Here is a 23,083-nt window from a genome sequence, read left to right as displayed (position 1 = left end):
TGGGACGACCTGGAATCAGACTCATCAGCTTCCTGAGTCCGGATTAGATGGCGATCCTTGCGGGTTGCTTGCTGGGCGGCCTCCAACTTCATCGCATACACAACAGCAGAACTCAGGTCTTTGACATCCGCCATCCGTAGAGCTTTCTGGATTTCCGGATCTCGAACCCCGTCGATGTAGTAGTTGAGTGCCAGGTTGTCTCGAACATCCGCAGGGCAGTCACAAAAAGCAAGATGAGACAATCTCTCGACGTCCGCCGCTAGCTCTTGCAGGGTTTCCCCGGTTTTCTGGAAACGGGATTTCAACTGGAGTCGGCTGAAATCTTTCTGGCACTTCCCACCGAAGCGAAGCTCCAACGCAGATGTGAGGGCGGCGAAATCCAGGCGCTGGCTGTCCGGAAGGGTCTGGAGAATGTCCGCTGCGTCACCTCTCAGGGATGCTGCAAGATGACAGGCCTTGGTAGCAGAGTCCCATCCGTTCGCTTCCGCCACTATCATGAATTGAGTTTTGTAAACCTGCCACGAAGTTTTCCCATCAAATGTGGCAAGTTTAATGGACGGTCGAGCAACCGATGTGGGAGCGCCAAACTGTACAGAGCTGCTTTCCGCGGTCGCCAATCTCCTTTCCACGTCCTTAAAGATCTCTTCTTTAAGTAGATGAAATCTTCTATCTTCATCTTCAAATTTATTTTCTACAGCATTGAATCGGCTTTCAACGGTATCAAATTTTTCTTCAATTGCATCAACTCGATGCTCTATGTCATTAAATTTATTTTCCATCACAGTCTTTACCGAAATAAGGTCGTTTTTAATTTCTTCTTGGTTAGACGTTAAGTCTTTTTTCAGCACCGTTAAGTCCTTTTTCAGCACCGTTAAATCGCTTTTTAACTGGTCTTGATTTGCCAACATACTTGCAGTCAGATCACTTTTTAATTGTTCTTGATTAGCCGCCATATCATTTTTTAATTGTTCTTGATTTGCAGTAAAACTTGCAGTCAAATCACTTTTTAATTGGTCTTGATTAGCCGCCAATTCATTTTTTAATTGTTCTTGATTAGCTGCCATATCATTTTTTAATTGTTCTTGATTAGCTGTAAAACTTGCAGTCAAGTCACTTTTTAATTGTTCTTGATTAGCCGCCATATCACTCTTCACAGAGTTGATTGCATCAAGCAGTTGTTTTAATTGTTCATCCATTGCGCGAGTAATCGCCATAAAAATAAAGTCCAAATTTAAAAAGTCTTTATGAAAAAATGTCCAAAGTCACACTTACTGCAAGAAAGTCCTGAAGTAGCCCCACGTTGGGCGCCAAATTGTAACGGATTCGGTGCGACTTCCACTTTCTTGAAATGAAAACACAGTTCTTGATAAAAACACAGGAAATTTATTTACACTATGTACAGGAAAGATCTTCAACAACTGCTAAATTATTCATCAGCAATTAAGCAACTATCACACAACACCGTAAACTCAACGTTTACACACGTATTTACTCCCAAATACGAAAACAACACAGCGAAATGCCTCGCTATAAACAGAGCAAAATGCTCTCAGTTCGAAATATCAATCGAAACTAAACTGTTTATCCATCGCTAACGGCTTAAATACACCGAAAAGAATTTTCTCAAATATTCCACACGCTTCTCGAAATGCGTTGACCGTTATCAAATTTTATCAATGAACAAAAAGGGAATAGGGGTCGTATATTTTAGCCATATGAAAAAGGGGTTGTATATTCATTACGGGAAACTATTTACAGGTTACGTTACTACAATAATTACTATTTACAGGATTTGTAACAGTATATTTTTCCCAGTAAGTCGAAAATTTTGAAGGTTAAAGGTTCTAGAATCCTATAAACCAAAATACTGTCGAACCTCCATATATCGAACTTTCACATATCGAAATTTTCTATATATCGAAACCCCAGCAAATTTCTGTGTTAATTACATAGAAAAATTGTTTCTATATATCGAAAAAATCTCTATATATCGAATTTTTTTTCAAGACATTCGTAGATTTTTTTCCACTTTAGACTGCTTGTCTCATGTAAAATGAAGTTTACGGGAGAAAATTATGTTCAATAAAAGTTGCTACGAAACTCAGAAGGAATCTGGGGTTGACGGGTCACACCCCTAGATAGGTCGTTGTTCCGTTCTGGAGTTCTTTAATTTCCTCAAGTTTATTTCAAATCTAAGTTGTGACCAGTAACACTGTAAAATCAGTTTCAAGTTATCCCTTTTGTCAGCTGATTGTCATTTTTAGTCTTTTTAGCTTCAGTAAAAATCATTCAAGTTAAGTATTATTAGATTTTTTACTTTTCTCTCGATTACATTGTCAAAACGAAACTCCCCTAATGTTGTGGATCAAGTTAATTGCCGAAGAATGAACATGTATGACGACGCAAAAATGTAACTTCTGTTAATTTTTTAATTATTAACTTTCATTTAATCCGATGATCGTATAAATTAGAAATTGGTTTTCATACACGAAAATTAGCTTTAATTTTAGTATTTTAGGAGATTGGTACGATAAAATAAGATCGTTTCTATACATCGAAACTCCTTATCGAATTTTTTCCAGCAATTTGCTACTTCGATATATGGAGGTCCGACTGTACAAAGATATCAAGATTTACTGCAATTTTTTAGTGCCTAAGAAATTACATACTTATTTTACTTCATATTTTTCATATCTGCCAAGCTCATAGAAATTGTCTTTATATTTAAAGAATCTTTTACACAATTTCCTTCCAGTGCTCGACAGCATGGGCAAGCCAACTGCCGGCATTCTGAAGGGGAACTCTCACTCGATGGGCAACTACGACCAGTGCGTGGCTCTGTCGGTGACCAGCAGGGGCAAGGAGACATCCGATCCCTCCGAAGCGATGTTCCGAGGCATGTACTGCAAAATAAAAGTCCGATTTTCCGACATTGTCATAGAAACGGCGAAGGAGTACAACAAGGGAAAGATCAACGCTACAGATCTTGGGAAACTCAAAGAAGTGAGTTGCATTAATAAGTACAGCTAACTCCGGATTATCGGCGGTTTGATTATCCGCGGTTCGGATTATCCGTGGATTTTTTCACTTTTTTTTTTTTTTTTTTGAGCAATCACGATTGCTTATTGCTTTCTTTTGACTGTTTTTGGCGTCCTATCATTTTATTTTCCCATCGCCACCCTCTGCATCTTCACCGTCGACCGGCTCCTCACGATGCTGCTCCTATAGCGAAAGCCGTCTCCAGGTTGCATCCATATGCTACACACACGCACATACATACACAAATATACACATACACACACACGCACGCATACACACGCATACATACAGACACCTACACATACACACACACACACCTACACATTCATACACACACCTACACATACACACACACCACAACATACGCACACACATACACACAACTACCCACACATTCATTATTGCACACAGACACAAACACATATGCCTACACACACTTACACATACCCCCCCGCCCACACACACATTCATACACACAACTACCCACACACTTATGCCAGCACACAGACACAAACACACATACCTACACAAACATACACATACTCCCTACACACAAACACACATCCCCCACACACACGCCTACATACACACACTCGTGATTGCGAAAAACATAATTTGAATTCAAGATGTCAAAATTCAACTTTTTTTTTTTTTTAACTTATGATTTTGTTACTGTTCGCTTTTAGATTTTACGTATATTTTTTTATATTCAGTGTTAGTTGATGAAATGTGGCAGTATTTTTAGTTATAATTTAAATGCATGTGTGAGTGTTATTAATATTTTTTAGCTTGTTCTTTTCACTAAGTACCATTTTATACCAATTATTCGGATTATCCGCCGTTTTCGCTTATCCGCGGTCGCCGTGCCAACCTATTCCGTGGATAATCGGGAATTTACTGTAAATATGTTTGCATGCAGAGACTGAATTTTCGTCCTTGTTGTGGACCCATTAGTCTGGAATAGTGAGCAACCGAGCGGTGAGCAGATGTTAATTCATTGAAGCTGAGAGTGCCAACAAACTGGTAGAAATCTATCGATTTGTGCTTCTATTTCATTAGTCTTCTGCTGCTCCCACTTCGTTTTTGACATCCTGCTTCTCGTACTGCATAATATCTGGTATTTGCTTTCTCAAGATTCTCTGAGGAGAATCAAGGGGAGTCGGTACACAAAAACCTTTAAAAAATATTTTTTTAGTTTTTACATATTCAAAATATTCAAACCAATTTCTCTCTAGCGACAATAAATTCATGTTTCTATGTAGATTGAAAGGAACGCGAACTAAATTTATATGGGGAAGGATTTTTTTGAGCAATCACGATTGCTTTTTGCTTTCATTTGACTGTTTTTGGCGTTCCTATCACTTTATTTTCCCACCGCCACCCTCCGCACCATCACCGTCGACCGGCTCCTCACGATGCTGCTCCTATAGCGAAAGCCGTCTCCAGGTTGCATCCATGTCCTACACACACGCGCATACATACACAACTACACACACACGCACACAAGCATATACAAACACACAAACACACACATACACCTACACACACATACACAAACACATACACACACACAAACACACACACATACACACACGCATACATACAGACACCTACACATACACACAAAAAAACACACACACACATACACACAAGTACCCACACACTCATGCCTGCACACAAACACAAACACATATACCTACACACACATACACATACCCCTACACACAACACACATACCCCCACACACACGCCTACATACACCCACTCGTGATTGCGAAAAACATAATTTGAATTCAAGATGTCAAAATTCAAATTAATTTTTTTTTTAATGTACGTACAATTTTACTTTAAAACGCGATTTTCTCAAAACATCAGTTTTAAAATCTTATTTTTTTTTCTCTAGAAATCTACTTTACGTATTACTAAGAAATTTTCACCACATTTTATTTATATGTTCATAATGGTACTGAAGTGAAATTTTTGCTTTAGGACCCAGACTTTTTTCCTAAACAGCTGTTTTTACGGTCAAGAACTTTTTTTTAATTTAAAAATTTACTCTTGGTTAAAATTTAACTAATTATGAAATAAATAGAACTACTGGAAATTTCACTTCAGTAGAATGAAAATTGTAAGTTTCTATCATTAAAAGTTTTTGAAAAAAACGCATTTCAAGGTTACCGCCGCAAGGCTTTATACGCAATACTCGTTTTAACTTATTGGTCCTCAAATACTACAATACGCGCTAAAAGAGTTATAATGTTATGTTTACTATATAGTTTTTGAAGTTTAAACAAATATAGTTCATAGTTAATGTTGAAAAAATTTCTTCAAAGGTATAAAAATTTAATTAATCATCAAGTTTGATTATATAGTTTATACGCTACCGCGCACCATTTATGTAAACTAATAACTTTGTACTAGTTTTATAATATTTTTATAATATTATGAAATTTGTATTATATTTTGATAATTTTTGAGATGCGTCACAACTGCTAACGATATGATTTAACTTATTACTCACGCAGATGTTTTTTACACTCACCCTATAGCTACGAAACATTTTCTACAATTCCATGTCTTTTGTTTAAGAATTATATCATTGCTTAAGTTTTCTCGTCAGCGTTAAACCAAGTGTAAGAATGGCCTATGGAAATTATTTGTTTTACCCTACTGTTGTTGATTTAGAAGTTCAAAGTATGTATTGTTGACAATCCAAAACTTTTAATCTTCTCGGCAGAACAATAAAACAATCTTACTAATATTATATATGCGAAAGTTTGTCTGTATGGATGTATGGATGTTTGTTACTCACGCAAAAACTACTGAACAGATTTTGATGAAACTTTACAATAATATAGCTTATGCATCAGAATAACACATAGGGTAGTTTTCGTCCCGTTATGGGGGGCAAAACCCCCTTAGGGGGGCAATAAAACACAATTTTTGTATAAATTCTCTAATATTGGGATGAAAAAATACTTGCACATATTTACATTATATGTCCATCGAAAGCTCTGATTTTTCTGCTGAAGATGGCACCTGTTCGAAATTTCTAAGTAGAATAAAAAACGAGTTATGAGCTTTTTAGATCCATGTTCGAAGGCTTTCCTCAACTCAATACAGTATTTAGTGTATCATCTCAACTCCCTGTCGATAGCGACAATTGTTGTATTGTTGACTTTCTTTGCTTTTCGTGATTGTTCAAGGTTTTTCTCAAGTCAAATCTTGAAGTAAGATTTTTGCACAAGATTGGCAAATAATACATGATTTGGCTGATGATTTTCCATTTAAACGGAACTTTAATGTAATTAATGGTTTTTATTATTATTTATGCTGATTGAACACTTACTCATTATCCAAACAACCAGCAGATCGCCAAAATTTTTGCAGAAAGATTTCCGTAGCTGATGCATTTGGCAGTTTTTTCAACGTTGCTGTTTTTGAAGCCGAAGACTACGTCATAATGTTTCTCAGCTTTCACCATGTAAGCAAAATATCGCCAATCAAAGAATTTTCAAAAGACTTTTTTTACTGTGTTAAATAATCCAGCAACTAAATTAGGCAAATCCATAAATAGCACAAAAACTTCCATTAATTTTCCTTTTTGCACAATTTCAAACAATCACCAAATTGTATTACTTATTTTGGTAACATTTCGGATGAAACTGTTTAGCGCCATTTTATGGTGACCAAAAATATCTCAGCATCTGGCGACGATATCTCTGTAACGAAAATTAATATCATATCGTTTTACAAAGTAAGGAAACAATGGGGGAGCATCATCGAAGGTACCCCGAAACGACTTTCGCAAATTCGGTAAAATCGCACCAAGAGCCACAATGATTGAAATTTCCCGAAATAACTAAAGCAAGTATAAGGGGATTACGAGCGCAGCTACTTTTTTTTAATCACTTCGTACTTCATTAGCCATACAGAGAAGGTTTTAGACTCCATGTTGAAAAAAAAGTATCAACAGATTAATCTTTTTAAATATGAGAAGATTAATTTCATGTTTTTTAAATTTGTATATGCTTAAATATAGTGCTTTCGTTTCTAAATCAATACTACTTTGTTCTTTATACTTATTGCTATTTTAGTTTTATGGGAAAGGAAGAAACTCGATTTTTAATCACGTCAAAAAGATGTGTTTTAAATTCTTTCACTTAAAACAGAAAACAAAAGCAAGTAACGATTTTTTCTAATAATTATTACTGACCCAGGCAACGCCAGGTAGTTTTGCTAGTTTAGAATAAACGGGTAAACATGTTTCGTTCCAAACTAATGCAATGGAAAAGAACTAAAAATTTACAGCATCCTAAGCTAAAAAACAAATTTCAAGGCAAACTTATTACGTTTGCATTCAGCGTAAACAAATCCTTTTCAATTCCGTAAAAATATCAAATGCTTATGTAAAGAGTCAATAGAGAGGTGTTCTTTTACAATTCACGTTTATAATTGGCAATTACAAATGGTAATTTGAAAACAGGCTAAAGAATTTTTTTTAATCTGAGGAATTTTTTTTAAACTGCAAAATTTGAAAATTAAATGTTTATTAGTTTGTCTTTCAATCTATTTCTCGGTAACTACAAAATGTTTTTCTGTGAAAATTGTTCAATTCGGACCAAACTTCTCTTTTTTTTTTAAGATTTTTTCCAGGACCTTTCATTTGCATGTTTTGTCCTTTCGTTCATCCTTTTTTTTTCCTGAACTGCTAAGGATTGTTTATTATTTTCTTCGGAAAGTGGTGTTGGCCCTTTTTAAAAACCATCTTTTAAATCAACAAGCGTATATATGTTTCAGAACTATCTACTTGAAAACGGAAGGTCATTAGGGGTCAAATAAAATATTAAAGAATTCAGAATTTTTGATGGAACCCATTTAGCCTAATTCCACTTTTATATAATTCTGTTTTTTCAAATAACATTAAATCCAGTACATTCCTAGATTAAAGTACGTTGTTTATTTTAACAGTGGTTTTATTTGAGATACTACTGAAGTTTGATCTCTAGCTTCTCTGACAATCCCTTCAAAAAAAAAAAAAAAAAGCAGCGTAAATGTTTTTCTTATAAATTTATACTTATTTATGTACAGAAATACTACACTTGTTCACCTTTTTGAAGTGCAATCTGAAAAATAAGCTATGAGTACTAAAAGTTTCAGAAATTTTGCTCCGAGTGTGTTCGGATATCTTAAGGACACAAAATGGTAATTAATTAAAATTTGATTAGACATTTTTTTAACTGAGTGGTTGGTATTCATATTATAAGGATTTCCGTTGTCATACATTTAACAAGAAGTCCCGTCAGGAACTAATCGAGCCTACAATATCCTCATAATTAACAAAGACTGCAAATAATGCCATGCACACCTTTTTAACATATTGTAACGGATCCGGTGTGACTTCCAACTTTCTTGAAAGGACGACACAGTTCTTGATTAAGAATACAGGAAATTTATTTACACTATGTACAGGGAAGATCGTCAACAACTGCTAAATTAATCATCAGCAATTAAGCAAATATCACACAACACCGTAAACTCAACGGTTACACACGTATTTACTTCCAAATACGAAAAACAACACAGCGAAATGCCTCGCAATAAACAGAGCTAATACACTCTCAGTACAAATTCTCAATCGAAACTGACTCTTTATCATGCGTAACGGCTTTTTATACACATCGAAAGAAATCTCTCAACTATTCCAGAAAATGCTACATCGTTCTACACTTTCTTATTTCATTCACAAATTTTATCAATGAAAAAAAAGAATAGGGGGATCGTATGCTTCAGCCAAATGTATAGGGGCTGTATATTCATTACGGGAAACTATTTACAGGTTACGTTACTACAATAATTACTATTTACAGAGTTTGTAACAATATTAAGCTGATTTCTAGTAACAAAATAAGCCTCGCTCATCTAATGAAATAGATACGTAAACAATAAATGAACGCACAAATAAAGTAGTTTTAAACAATGAGCTAATATGTTTTTTATTTCAAAAATAATAATCGCTTTCAAAAAGAAAATAAAGAAATAAAAGTAAAAAGTTCATCAAAATAAATGCATTAATGTGCAAAAATTAAACAATCGGCTGTTAAGCTTTCTTCCGGGTAAAAAAGAATCACCTTGGATTTTATTTTTCCCTTGTTGCCAAAAGATAATTTTAAAAATAAATAAATATGTTTTAAAAAGTAAATAAAAAATAATAAAATGTCCACTTAAATGAATAATTTTCATCATCAACGAAATAAATAAATAAATGAAACAAAATAAATAAAATTGTCTGCACAGCTCCTTCTGTTAAAACATACAGATCTTTGAAGTCCCCATTATTTTCAGTTGCCAGAAATAGAATAAATAAATTAAAACTTCGGATTAAAAAAAAATAAAAACACACAAATCATATCATCAATCATTATTTCAGAACAAAACCAGTACTGTGGAGTCGTTACAATTATTAGGAGTGGCGGACATACAGATAGACATTTTCCTCGTCTCAAAACCTTACTTTCCAATTTTCAGTTTTTCCATTATAATTTCACTATTTTATTTATTTTTGACCCTTTTTTTCTGTTTCAGCGATATTTTAAAGATGCATTAAGCCCTCTTTTATGATCTTCTCTTCTTTCTCTTACTTTTATGGGAAAGTAGGTTAAAAGGTAATCCGGAAATTTTGGAAAATATTAAATCCTCTTAAATTCTTATTCAAATGTTATCCTTAGTTTTTTTTCCCCCTTAACAAAAGCAGGCTCAGTCGTAAAAATGAACTATTGCTTCTCATTTTGAGGTTTTTTAAATAAAAATTCCCCTTTGGTACGAAACAAATGTTACTCTCTCTCTTCAGGGTTAATTTTTTATTTCGTTTATTCTTTTAAAAACTCTTATTCAAAAAAAAAAAAGCTATTTTTACCATTTTCTATGCCACAGAAATATATGTATGTCCACATTTTTCGTTTTTGATACATTTTCTAATGTTTAAGGGAGTTTTATTTGGTTTTCAAAAACCCTTAATTATAATTAATGGTTTTCTACTACTCCCAAACACGTGTTTAGGTTTTCCAATCTTCATTTGTTCTTCGACGTATTGTACCAAACGGTTCAATCTGTGTAAAGCTGTGTTTTGTCAGCTATCTTTACATCTGTAAGCATCTTTTTGTATTGAAGAAGAGGTTCCTTGCAACCCTGAAACATGCATCTAGTTTTTTTTTTTTTTTTTTTTTGAGCAATCACGATTGCTTATTGTTCTCACTTGACTGTTTTGATGTGCTATCATTTTATTTTCCCGTCAGCACCCTCTGCAGCATCACCGTGGACCGGCTCCTCACGATGCTGCTCCTCTAGCGAAAACAGTCTCCAGGTTGCATCCATGTCCTACACACACACGCATACATACACACACCTGCACACACACATACACACGCACACACACACTCATGCCTGCACACAGACACAAATACACAAGCACACACACAACACACACACTCATGCCTGCACACAGACACAAACACCCACGCATACGTACACACACTTACATACACACACTCATGCGTGCATACAGACACAAACACACGAGAATACATACACATATCTATACACACACACATACCCACACACAGTCGTGATTGCGAAAAACATAGTTTGAATTCAAAATGCTCATAGTTCAAATTAATTATTTTTTATTTTATTTGTCTATTCTTGATTTAGTAACAGCGTAAATTTGTTAATTTGCATATGGCATGATGGAGGAAATGTAATAACTCGTGATGAAAAAGTAAATCGTGAAAATTTTGCATATTCTTATTCAGTTATGAATGTATATTGATTTATCTTTCCTTTCAAAGTTTTAAGTTCGTGTTTTTTTACCTGTAATAACACGCTTTAAATTCCAGGTCATACAAACAATTCCCTACATTCCATTTATGTCTGAGTACATGAACCACTTCCTTGGGTTATGCTTCCCATCTTCGTGTACGATAGACGATGTGAGTGAACTGATAAAAGTAGGTAAGTATCGATTAATTGATTCCACTAGTCCTCTGATGCATGAAGAGGACTACTGCATTGGACGATTTTCCATTCATGGTTTTATTTCTTCCTTCCACACTTCAAATACACCCAGGGCCGGCTCTAATAGTTTTGCCGCCCTGGGCGATATTGGCAAGTACCGCCCCCCCTCCACCCCTCACTAAATAATAATAATAATAAAAATAATATAAAATAATAATATATTAATAAAATAAAAATAATAGTGAAGTGCTTAAAATTAAAGTGAGTTTCTAGTTAAATTCCAAACTACGTTTTGCGTATTCAAGCACTGGTGATGGGCATAATCGAGATCTTTTGATAATCGAGATCTCGGGAATCGAGTACTTCTGATAATCGAGTTATTGATAATTGAGATCTTTTTAAGTCGATCACTCGAGTGATTGATAATCGAGATCTTTTGAAATCGAGAACTCGAGCAGTTGATCGCTCGAGCACTCGGAAAGTGACAATCGAGAACTCGAGTAGTTGATCGCTCGAGAACTCGGAAAGTGATAATCGAGAACTCGAGAAGTGATAATCGAGAACTCAAGAAGTGATAATCGAGAACTCGAGATGCGATAATCGAGAACTCGTTGTAATCGAGTTCTCGAATGATCTTGAATAATCCAGTGATTCGATTATGAGAACTCGATTATGCCCATCACTAGTACACACTTTAAAATTATCTTTTTTAGCATTTAAGTAGTGCATCTTATGGCATTGAAACAGATATTAATATATTCAAAAGATTTTAAATTACGCAATTTGCAGCCTCTATAAAATTAAATTGAATTTCTAGTTAAATTCCGAACTATGTCTTGCATATCCAAGCACTGGTACACACTCTAAATTATGTTTTTAGCATTGAAGCTGTGAGTCTTATAGCGCTGAAACAGATATATTCATACTTTCAAAATACAATCAGACCTCGATATAAGGTCACTAGCTTATAAGGTCAGCCCGCATATAAGGCCACTTTTCTAGAGTCACGACTCACTGAATATGAATTCTATGTTGTGTTTTATCGGATATGTGGTCAGATCATAATACATTAATCGCTTATAAGGTCACTTCTGTCTGATTTCTTAAATAATTTCAGTACTTAATAGATTCATTTCCAAGAATTTTTCGCGATATACGATCCTTAAAAAGTGAATGAGGGCACTCAGCGTGTACATATCGCACTTTTTTACCAGTCATGAGAAGCCAAAGAAAATTTTCAGAAAACAATTAGAAACTATTGTGCTTAAACGAAAGAAAAATCCTATCAGTCCTGTATTTGTGATAATTTTAAGTTAGGTAAGTTGCTCATCAGTTCTATGCTTGGGCATATTTGTATGCAGCTTTACTCTAAATGAAAGTTCTAAAAAATTATTTCAAAATGTCTTATTGCTTCCAATAGTTTTAATTGGTTCAAATCTATTAAACTATTATAACCAAATTAGTGATGTTTTTGAATGTATTAAATTTTAAAAATAATTAATGTATATACATGTTTATTTATCAATAAATATACATGGATCGGTTATAAGGCCACCCCGCTTATAAGGTCAATTTTGTGAAGTCCCGAGGGGTGACCTTATATGGAGGTCCGACTGTATATATATTTTATTTCAACTTCGAAATTTGTCGCCCTAAAGTCTGCCACCTAGGTCGCCTACCCCAGGAACCGGGCCTGAATACACCTTCACGATGCTAAAATGATTACTTTTCATAACTTTGACATTGTGAACGGAAAATATATAAATGCATCCTACGTGACTATGTAATTGCATATTTATGCTTCTTTTTTGACATTTATTCTCATAACTGCATAAAAACGGAATATGTTTCAAATAACTGCATATTATTGCGTTTTTCACTCAATTTGAGGCGAGGTTCACCCCCTCCCCCAAAAAAAGAAAGATTACAAAAAAGAAAAAAAAAATGTTCTTGGAAAAAAACAAAAACCGAGCGACATGTGGGTTTTTTTCGGGTTGTCTGATTTTTTGTGCATACTATCGCCAAAAATATAAAAAACGCAAGAATAGCAAGTCCATTATTATTTTTATTTCTATGTGAAAATTTTATTGCGAGAATAAAAAAAAATCTTTGCATTATTTTTTGAGTTTTCAATGCATATTTAAGAAATTTTTAGTGCATATTTCATGCATATTTTAATGATTTTATTGTGGATATAATCTAAGGTCCAGCAAAGAACCATTACAATGAGGATGAAAGTAAAGTTGAGGGGGAGGGGACGACGCCATCACTTTTACTTCTCAAGGATCCTCCTCCCCCTCCCCTACCACCACCTTTTTATGCTGATGTATTTTCACTTTTAATAACCAGTATGTTCATATTTGCAAGCCCCCCCCCACCCCCTTCGTTCGCCAGTTTCTTATTTTTATGTGTTCTTAATTTCAATAACTCTCTTGTTCGCATATAAACTCTCTCTCTCCCATCTTGTATTTATTTATTTTTTTTTTTAAATAAATTTTATCAAAGGCTACACCACTTTATCATTATTTGATATTTTTTGGTTAAATATGAGTTATTCTGCTGCTTAATGGTTGAACTGTTTTTCAACTAATATTTGCAACTGTTTAATTTAGTGTTCTGTGATAGTAAATCTTTTATTGTTTAAAACCATTATATCATCGCGTGAGATTTTTAATATTTGAACAGTATGAAAACTTTGGTATTGAAAACTAGCAATACAGAACATTTGAAATTTAAATGAAGAAATTGATTTTGTGTTGAATATGTAAGATAATAGAAAATTAAAGAAATTGATTAATTTTTTCATAAAATATTTCGACAGATTTTTCTATAATCTCATGATAAACTTAATAAATTATTTAAATTATGTTTAAACTACAGTAATGCAAGTAATCAGAAAAATAATATTCGAAGGAACTAGGATAAAAGCCCTTACAGTACCTCAAAAATGATAAAACTATCAAAATATTTTTTATTGCTTATTTCAAAACTAAAAACTGTTTTGAACACAGGGGAAAAGTTTCATTGCTTTAGTTCAAATATTTAAAAAGTTATGAGTGATTTTAGGCCATGCTCGCTATGTGTTCTTATGCAAAAGAAAAACTTTAAACTGCTTTTTCTCGATGATGTTTTTTTTTTTGTGTTTTCATGTCATTAGAATCCCTAAGGATTTTTTTCTATTAAAGATACAGCTTTAAAGTAATACTTTTTGCAATTGGGATAACATATTTGACAAAACTGTGCATTGGATAAGCATTTTATAAATTACTGTAATGTTTAGAGCATGTTAAACGTTTAAAAACCAAATTTTAAAAAAAAACTTTGTTTTTTACATAATTAATCACAGACAATTTTCTAATAAACTCATAAACAAATGAATGCACAGATTTTTAGAGATGATTATAGTGATCGTTTAGCAAAAAACTTTTTTTAAATTAATGCAAAAATAAAAAAGCTTTAGAGATTTCAAAAAATTGAAATTTTCTTCAATTTTTTGAATTTTTAAAAAAAGTAGGCAATATTTTTAAATTTTGAAAATAAATAATTGATTACGAAATAAGTATGCATGTTATGGTTTCAAAAAAATATAAAATAGACTTAAATTTTAAAAAAAATGTTTGAAAAGGAGTGTGACCCCTTAAAAAATTCAAAAATTTCATATGATACCTTAAACCTTACTCTGAAATTAAAAAATTACTATTTCAATCGGTGGAATTTTCAGGGAAGAAACCTTTCTTTGTAACATAGATTCCATATTTTGTACGTCATTTTTTTCATACACACAACAACCTATACTGAAATCTTCTTTATTTTTTGAAACAGTGGAATTTCCTGGAGTTGCAGCTGTTGACCGATGCGAAATAAAAACGGATACGGAAGCAGATCACACTCAATTAATAATTCTGTAAGACTTTTTTTTTACAATCAAAAGAACATTAACTTGATTTTTTTTATTGTATGTATGTGTATTAAATAATGTTTAGCTGTGCATGTGGAAAAGAATGTCTTGAGTTTTCCTTATTCTTTCATTGTTTCAACCAAAAACTTCGAATAAGTGCCATGGTAAGTTTCTACGGATGTAAATCCATGAACATTTGCAAACGTCCCATTACATTAACATTTCTCTTGTTTGATATGAAACATAAAAAGTTGAATTTGCGACAATAACTATTTTCGGACTGTATTCCAAAGAAAAAAAAAGGAAGACGAGTTTGAATTACCTTTTAACCTTTTTCAGGGCGTTCCCTTTTAACCTGCAAGACCTTTATTTTCGCAATCGCTACTCCTAGATGCATACTTTCAATTGCAAAAATGTTCAAAATCAGATACAGAGTTAAGATATTGAAAGTTTGAAGCAAAAATAAAAGTGAGTCAAAAAATACAAAATTTAACTTTTTATACGGGCCCTAGGTCCCCTAACTAGTATTGAGAGAAAAATTCTCCATTGAAAACTATAACTGAGACAAAAAAACTTGACATTTGTTCGACCAAAACTCAAGGACAAACTAATTCAAAGTTTTAAGGGACCATACAGAAGATGAGATTGAAACTTTTCGCCCTTTCAGAAGAATGACAGGTCGTCAAAGAAAGAAAAACAAAGTATTCATATTTTTCATTGTTGTTCAAAAATAAATGCAAATATTATGCAGTGATATTCAAAAACTCACTACAAAACCTCGAACAATTTGAAAGACCACACTCTATGCACACATATAATTTTAAACATTTGTTGACCGCTGTATTTTCCCCCAAAAGGTGTTAGTGACGGCGAGTGAAAAGTGGTGTAAGCCACAAAACGCTGCGTTTCATATCTCGGTTAATAATTGTCGTAATAATTTCAAACTTTTTGTGTTGGAATTCCTTTTCAATGGGGATTATTTCCCTTAATACAATTTAATACGTATAATTTATAAGTTAGGGGACCTGGGGCCCGTATAAAAAAATAAAAATTTAATTTTTTGACCTATTTTTATTTTTACTTCAAACTTTCAATATCTTAACTCTGAATTTAGTTTTGAACATTTTTGTAAATTGAAGTATGCACCTAGGACTAAAGGTTGCGAAAATAAAGGTCTTGCAGGTTAAAACGGAACACCCTGTATAGTATGAACATAATTTACATACAGTGTACAAATTCAAAATAGCTATTCCAGAGCAAGGGAATAGCTATATTAGTTTGCATAGCACTCTGTCTTAAATCATCAATGCTCTTTTTCGTAGGTCTACGAAAAACCAATCATTTTATCGAAATGAAATCCAGTCATGTAAGTAATCAAAAGAACGCGGTTCTTATTGTAAGAGTTGAGTAGTTATGCGATTCCCCGCAGACGATTTTTGTACTTGTTGGAAATTCAAGGCTAGGGTAAGCCATAACAGTTGGCGCTGAATATGCTTGGATGTAAATTTTCCTTATCTCATTAATTTAGTTTTGAAGGAACTTTCTTCGTGAATGATCTTTTTCTATTCTCTCAATTAATTAAAGAGATGATTTAAAACGATTTAATTAATACACAACAAAGAAATTACATACACGGAAAATTAAAGTACTACACGAAGCTCTGTTTGACCTTCTATTTAGATAAACCAAATTTATATCTTTTACCCACAATTCCCAAGCACGCGCAATACCTTTAATTATTATTTTTTTTAAAAACGTAAGCTCGGACCAGTAAAAATATCTCATTCAGGACAAGGGAGGTCAGGGGGATGACCCCCATGGCTTTCAAAAATTAATGTTTTTACGTATAAATGGGCGTGTTTTTTGTTATTTTGACAAAGTGCATATTGCTAAAGTCCACTCTCCCCCTCCCTGCTGTAGAAATTTAAAATGACGAGTCTAACAGAAAAAAAAAAACTTACGTTTCAAGATCAGTGATATGTATACAGGTTGTTCCGTTTTAACCTGCAAGACCTTTATTCTCGCAACCGTTAGTCTTAGATGTATACTTCCATTTTCCAAAAATGTTCAAAATCAGATGCAGAGTTAAGGTATTGAAAGTTTGAAGTGAAAATAAAAATGAGTCAAAAAATACAAAATTTAACTTTTTATGCGGGCTCCAGGTCCCCTAACTAATATTTAGAGAAATAATCTCCATTGAAAACTATTACAGACACAAAAAACTTCACTTTTGAGTGACCAAAACTTAATTAGGTATTCGAGTTTAAAGTTTTAAGGGACCATACAGAAGATGAGATTGGAACTTATCGCTCTTTCAGAAAAATGACAGGTCGTCAAAGTAAGAAAAACAAGGTAATATATATTTTTCATTGCTATTCAAAAATAAATGCAAATGTTATATCGTGATACGCAAAAACACACGACAAAATCTCGAACAATTTAGGGAAATAATCTCCATTGAAAAAAAAAATATATTAATTTGAATTTTTGGCATCTTGAATTCAAATTATGTTTTTCGCAATCACGAGCGTATGTGTATATGAATGCGCGTGTGTGTTTGTGTAGGCGCATGAGTGTGTGTGTTTGTGTAGGCGCATGTGTGTGGGTGCGTGTGTGTATATGCATGTGTGTGCGTGTTGTGTGTATATGCATGTGTGTGCGTGTTGTGTATGCAGTGCTGTGTGTGTACGAGTGTGTGTGTGTAGGCGTTCCTGTGTGTGTGTGTGTGTGTGTGTATGTAGGCATATGTGTTTGTGTCTGTGTGCAGGCATGAGTGTGTGTATGTGTGTGTGTGTGTAGGCGTGCGTGTGTGTGTGTGTAGGCGTGTGTGTTTGTGACTGCGCGCAAGCATGAGTGTGTGTATGCGTGTGTGTGTGTGTGTAGGATATGGACGCAACCTGGAGACGGTTTTCGCAAGAGGAGCAGCATCGTGAGGCCGGTCGACGCGGCGGTGGTGCTGGCAGAGGGTGCTGGTGGGAAAATAAAATGATAGGAATTCAAAACAGTCAAATGAGAACAATAAGCAATCGTGATTCCTCAATAATTCCAACACAAAAAGTTTAAAATTATTACCACCAATATTCACCGAGATATGAGTCTCAGCGTTTTGTGACTTACACCACTTTTCACTCGCCGTCAATAACAGCTTTTGGGAGAAAATATAGTGGTTATCAAGTTATTAAAGTTACATGTGCGCACATAGAGTGTGATTTTTCAAATTATTCGAGGTTTTGTAGTGTGTTTTTACGTATCACGGTATAAAATTTGCATTTCTTTTTGAATAGCGATGAAAAATATAAATACCTTGTTTTTCTTACTTTGACGACCTGTCATTCTTTTCAAAGAGCGATAAGTTCCAATCTCATCTTCGGTATGGTCCCTTAAAACTTTGAACTGGAACATCTAATTGAGTTTTGGTTGCACAAATGTTAAGTTTTTTGTGTTAGTCATGGTTTTCAATGGAGATTATTTCTCTAAATATTAGTTAGGGGACCTAGGGCCCGTGTAAAAAGTTAAATTTCGTATTTTTTGACTCATTTTTATTTTTGCTTCAAACTTTCAATATCTTAACTCTGCATCTGATTTTGAACATTTTTGCAATTGGAAGTATGCATCTAGGACTAGCGATTGCGAAAATAAAGTTCTTGCATGTTAAAACGGAACACCCAAGAATTTGGCTGTCTAACCGCTAGAGTTTACTGTATGGTAAGATAAGAAATACACCTTGATAGTATACTTAATAGAAATGTGATTCTCAAAATCTGTATTCCTTAACCCTTTCAGACCTGGTGTCCGGTATACCGGACAACCACTTTAAACAGCTGCTAATCATTTAATAATGGATTTAATTAGTTGATTTTTTTGTAGTTGACTCTTTACATTCTACTTATTTTAATCTGTGAAATAATTTTTCGTTTTGGGATTGACAACACTGACATATAAGGATTGAGAGATAGAGAGTGGCTCATTTTTCCAACCATGGATTTTCATCCGAAAAGCGAGGTTTTTTCCTGATTTTTTAAAAAATATATAATTTTTAATTAATCGTTTCAAACGCTTATATTATGTTTTATAATTGTTTGTAGAACATTTTATAATGAAGTTTGTTCGGTATTTTATCGTTTTTGTATATGAAATATTGATTTAAAAAATATAAGTCCGGAATATTGGACGTGCCATAACTCTTTAAAATTTTCTCCAACAAACTCAACATTTTGTCTATAATTTACCATAGTCCTTTTACCATAGTACACTGTGTACCAAATATCAACATTTTTGGTTCAATATTTCATAATTCCGACTGAAGGGGTTAACATGAGCTGAGTAATACGCAGCTCATGTTGATGAATTTTGAATTAATCATTACTAATTTGTATTCTTGTTACCTGACCAGTTGTAAAGTAGTGCTGTTTGTATATATATATTTGGTACAAACTATTTTATCTTAATTTATTTCCAATTAGATGCATCTTCCTGTTCCTGATTTGCCTCGTTATTATCAGCACATTCGTCGATTGGTTACTGCATGTGGGAAGGAAAAGAAATCAGTTAGAAAAAGGCGACAGTAAGTAGAATATTATAATTTTTTCCCAATCATGAAAATGTCTTAGATGTCAAAACACAGTCCCATGACTAGTATACGAAAAGAAACACTTTATTTTTGTTAGCAAAATCTAACAGTGATGAAGAACATGACTAAATAGTTTATGTTTTTAATTAGCGGTAAGCCCTATGATTTTAGTTTAGCCTATAAAATGTACTTTATTTAAGTATTTGTGATTTTCTTATTTTTAAAGTGCTTTAAGAGAAATAAAACATTTAAATTTGGTTAAATATCTATTTCACTTACTCCTTGGTGTCATTTTTAATATGCGTAAACGTACCCCTCTCGATGCGTAAACTTGCCCTGCGTTCGGGGCACGTTTACGCAACCGACTAGGTCTCAAAAAACATTTTTTTGCGGTTAAAAACACAAGCTGAGCAACGACTGAACATATAAATGTCGACTCCATTAACTGCTTCATAAAACCACGATGTATAAAATTTCCTAGGTTAAAGCATAAAAATTAGAAAATTCATTGAAAAAAAATACTCGTAAACGTGCCCCGGACTACCCTAAGTGTTCTGAAGATATTTCCAGAAGCTATTCTAGACGCAACAGACGACGCAGTGCGTCGAAGACTGCGCTGAAGGGGTAATTTCATGGAGAATATTTCAATTGCATATTAATAACTAACTCGTCCTCTAAACAGTTTTTTGAGATCTTGTGTTGTTTAAAGAAAGTGACGCATTCAATCACTCTTATAGGCTTGCCAGACGTCCCGGTTATGACCGGGACAGTCCCAGATTTCAGACAAAATCCCGGTGTCCCGGCCGATTTACTTCAGGTCCCGGAAAAAGATAAATTTGATTAGATAACCAAAAGAGTCTAAAAATAATTAACTGTAAAGGATTATTTTGGACAATTAATTTCTCATTTGAAACATAGACTAGTAAAATTAATATCGCATCAGCTTGTGAGGATTTTTACGACATTAAAACCAAAAATGAGTTTGTAAAAAAAGTCCTAGCGAAAAAAAAAATAACTACATGTAAATATTGTTCAAGTTTTTATTCCTCATTCAAAGTATTTCTTCTTATGTAAGTAACAAAGTAACTAAAAAATACTGACATGGTAAGAAATAAATGTTTCAATTTATCTGCTTGTGTCATTCATTATTAACCCTGGTTTAGATTTATAATTAGTATTTATTCATAGCGTTGAGAATGAACTACCACGCTAAAAACCAACCAGGGGTGTATTCCCTTCAGGGATGTATGTGATCCGAAGTTTCCAAAAATTTTGGGTTGACAACACATTCTAAAGCTGAAAAGTTATTTAAAAAAAGAAAAAACTTTTAAAATGTTTATTTTTAATAGTTTTGTTAGCATATTTCAAAAGTTTTTATGGGGGGGGGGGGTGTAGAGCTTCCTCATAGTTTCAGAAAATTTTACTTGAGTCCACTGTCGCCCCTGATTCCCTTTTAAATGCTTGCGACGGAAGGGGGGGGGGATTCCGGTGTCCCAGTTGAACATTTCAGAAATCTGGCAAACCTACTCTTAAAGATATTTTACCTAAATCCTCTCTGTATTCAAATGGTTTTTCTTTACAACTTAGCAACATATGTCGACGCGGATGACTAAACAAGATGCTAATAATATTTTTTCTGCCACATTTAAAAACATATAACCCCCCCCCCCCCCCACTAACGTTCTAAAGGAATTTATTATCTTTTAAATGTTACTGCTTCCCTTATGTTTGACCTTAATAAACAAAATGTTGAGCAATCACGATTGCTTATTGTTCTCACTTGACTGTTTTGATGTGCTATCATTTTATTTTCCCACCAGCACCACCGTCGGCCGCCTCTTCACGATGCTGCTCCTATAGCAAAAACCGTCTCCAGGTTTCGTCAATGTCCTACACTTACACGCATACATACACGCATCTACACACACACATATATACTTATACACACATATATACTTATACACACATATACATATACACACACACAAACACATACAAACATACATACACCTGCACACATACACAAACACACACTTCACACTCACTTACACACAACTACCCACACATACATATACCTGCACACATACACAAACACACACTTCACACTCACTTACACACAACTACCGACACACTCATGCCTGCACACAGACACAAACACATATGCCTATACACACATACACATACCCCACCCCCCACACACAACTACCCACACACTCAAGTCTAGACACACATACACATACCCCCTACACACAAACACAATTACCCCCACACACAAACACACACGCCTACATACACACACACACTCGTGATTGCGAAAATACTAATTTGAATTCAAGGTGACAAAATTCAAATTAATATATTTTTCTGATTTTTTGTCCTTTGTTTTACTTTAATGTCTGCTTCTTTTTTCGTAGAAAGGTGTGTGTCTGTGACTGTCTCATTCTCATTCTGCAACAATAATAAACGCCTGATGAAAAACGTAGAAGACGACACCGAAGGATACCTGTCGGGGCAAAGTGTCCGTGGCATCATTGTAGCTTCGGTTGCCTGGGTTACTTTGGGACACACATATATATTCCCGTACGATGCGTTCTATGTACAGTCGGGTAAGTATACGTCTGTACTACATGCTATATCACGTAAAAACATTCTGAAAACTTGTCTTAGTAATTACTAGTGGTACCCGCACGGCTTTGCCCGTAATAGAAAATTAGAAGGTCTTTTGGTTCGCCTGTATATTTACAAATAATGTATGGTGAATTTTCTCGCCAATTGGCTTGTACCCATGTTACGGTTCCACGTTATGGTAATTTCGTAATTTACTTGTTCATATTATGATATTTTTGTTCTTAAAATTGGATTGGAAAAAGAACCACATCGAATTTTCGAAAAATCACTTCGAGGTGCACACCTCCATGCTACAAACTAACTTTGTGCCAAATTTCATGAAAATCGGCCGAACGGTCTCAGCGCTATGCGCGTCACAGACATCATGACAGACAGAGATCCTGACTGACAGAGATCCGGACGGACAGAGGGGCATTCAGCTTTATTATTAGTAAAGATTAAAATTGGATTAAAAAACGAACCACATCGAATTTTCGAAAAATCGCCTCTGTGTGCACACCCCCATGGTACAAACTAACTTTGTGCCAAATTTCATGAAAATCGGCCGAACGGTCTCGGCTCTATGCGCGTCACAGATATCCTGACAGACAAAGGGACATTCAGCTTTATTATTAGTAAAGATTAATGGATTTTTTCGAACCTCTGTTGAGAAGCTCGAAGCACCGAATATACTCGTCTTTAAGCTGCAACGGCCAGCGGTGCTCACGGGGGGGGGGGATTATGGCGCAAGCTGCGCCATCAACATCTTTGGGCGGGGGGGATTTTTTAAATTTATTTATTTAAATGTATTTCTTGAATTATTTTTAATTTAGATTATTTATTTTATTCTGTTTATATTTCATTTCATTCATTTATTTAGTTTGTGTGTGTATATGTCATTGGCGTAGCAGAGAACTTTTTTAATAAAATAATAATAATAATATTAGTAATAATAA

The 23,083-nt window shown here is 34.1% G+C and overlaps 1 protein-coding gene across 1 annotated transcript in view; it reads left to right on the top strand.

Annotated features, from left to right (window-relative positions):
* The window catches only part of LOC129227420 (nose resistant to fluoxetine protein 6-like), a 59,193-nt gene that overhangs the window by 14,434 nt on the left and 21,676 nt on the right, over positions 1-23,083 (top strand). Inside the window, exons 2-6 of the mRNA XM_054861977.1 lie at positions 2,756-3,003; positions 10,935-11,049; positions 14,875-14,956; positions 19,414-19,514; positions 21,935-22,126. Of these exons, the coding sequence (XP_054717952.1) occupies positions 2,756-3,003; positions 10,935-11,049; positions 14,875-14,956; positions 19,414-19,514; positions 21,935-22,126 (738 nt within the window). The remainder of the gene's footprint in view (positions 1-2,755; positions 3,004-10,934; positions 11,050-14,874; positions 14,957-19,413; positions 19,515-21,934; positions 22,127-23,083) is intronic.

The sequence above is a fragment of the Uloborus diversus genome, chromosome 1 (genome assembly GCF_026930045.1).
Source record: "Uloborus diversus isolate 005 chromosome 1, Udiv.v.3.1, whole genome shotgun sequence".
NCBI classification, from domain to species: domain Eukaryota; kingdom Metazoa; phylum Arthropoda; class Arachnida; order Araneae; family Uloboridae; genus Uloborus; species Uloborus diversus.
The sequence above is the reverse complement of the archived record's forward strand: the minus strand, read 5'-3'. Positions and strand labels throughout refer to the sequence as shown.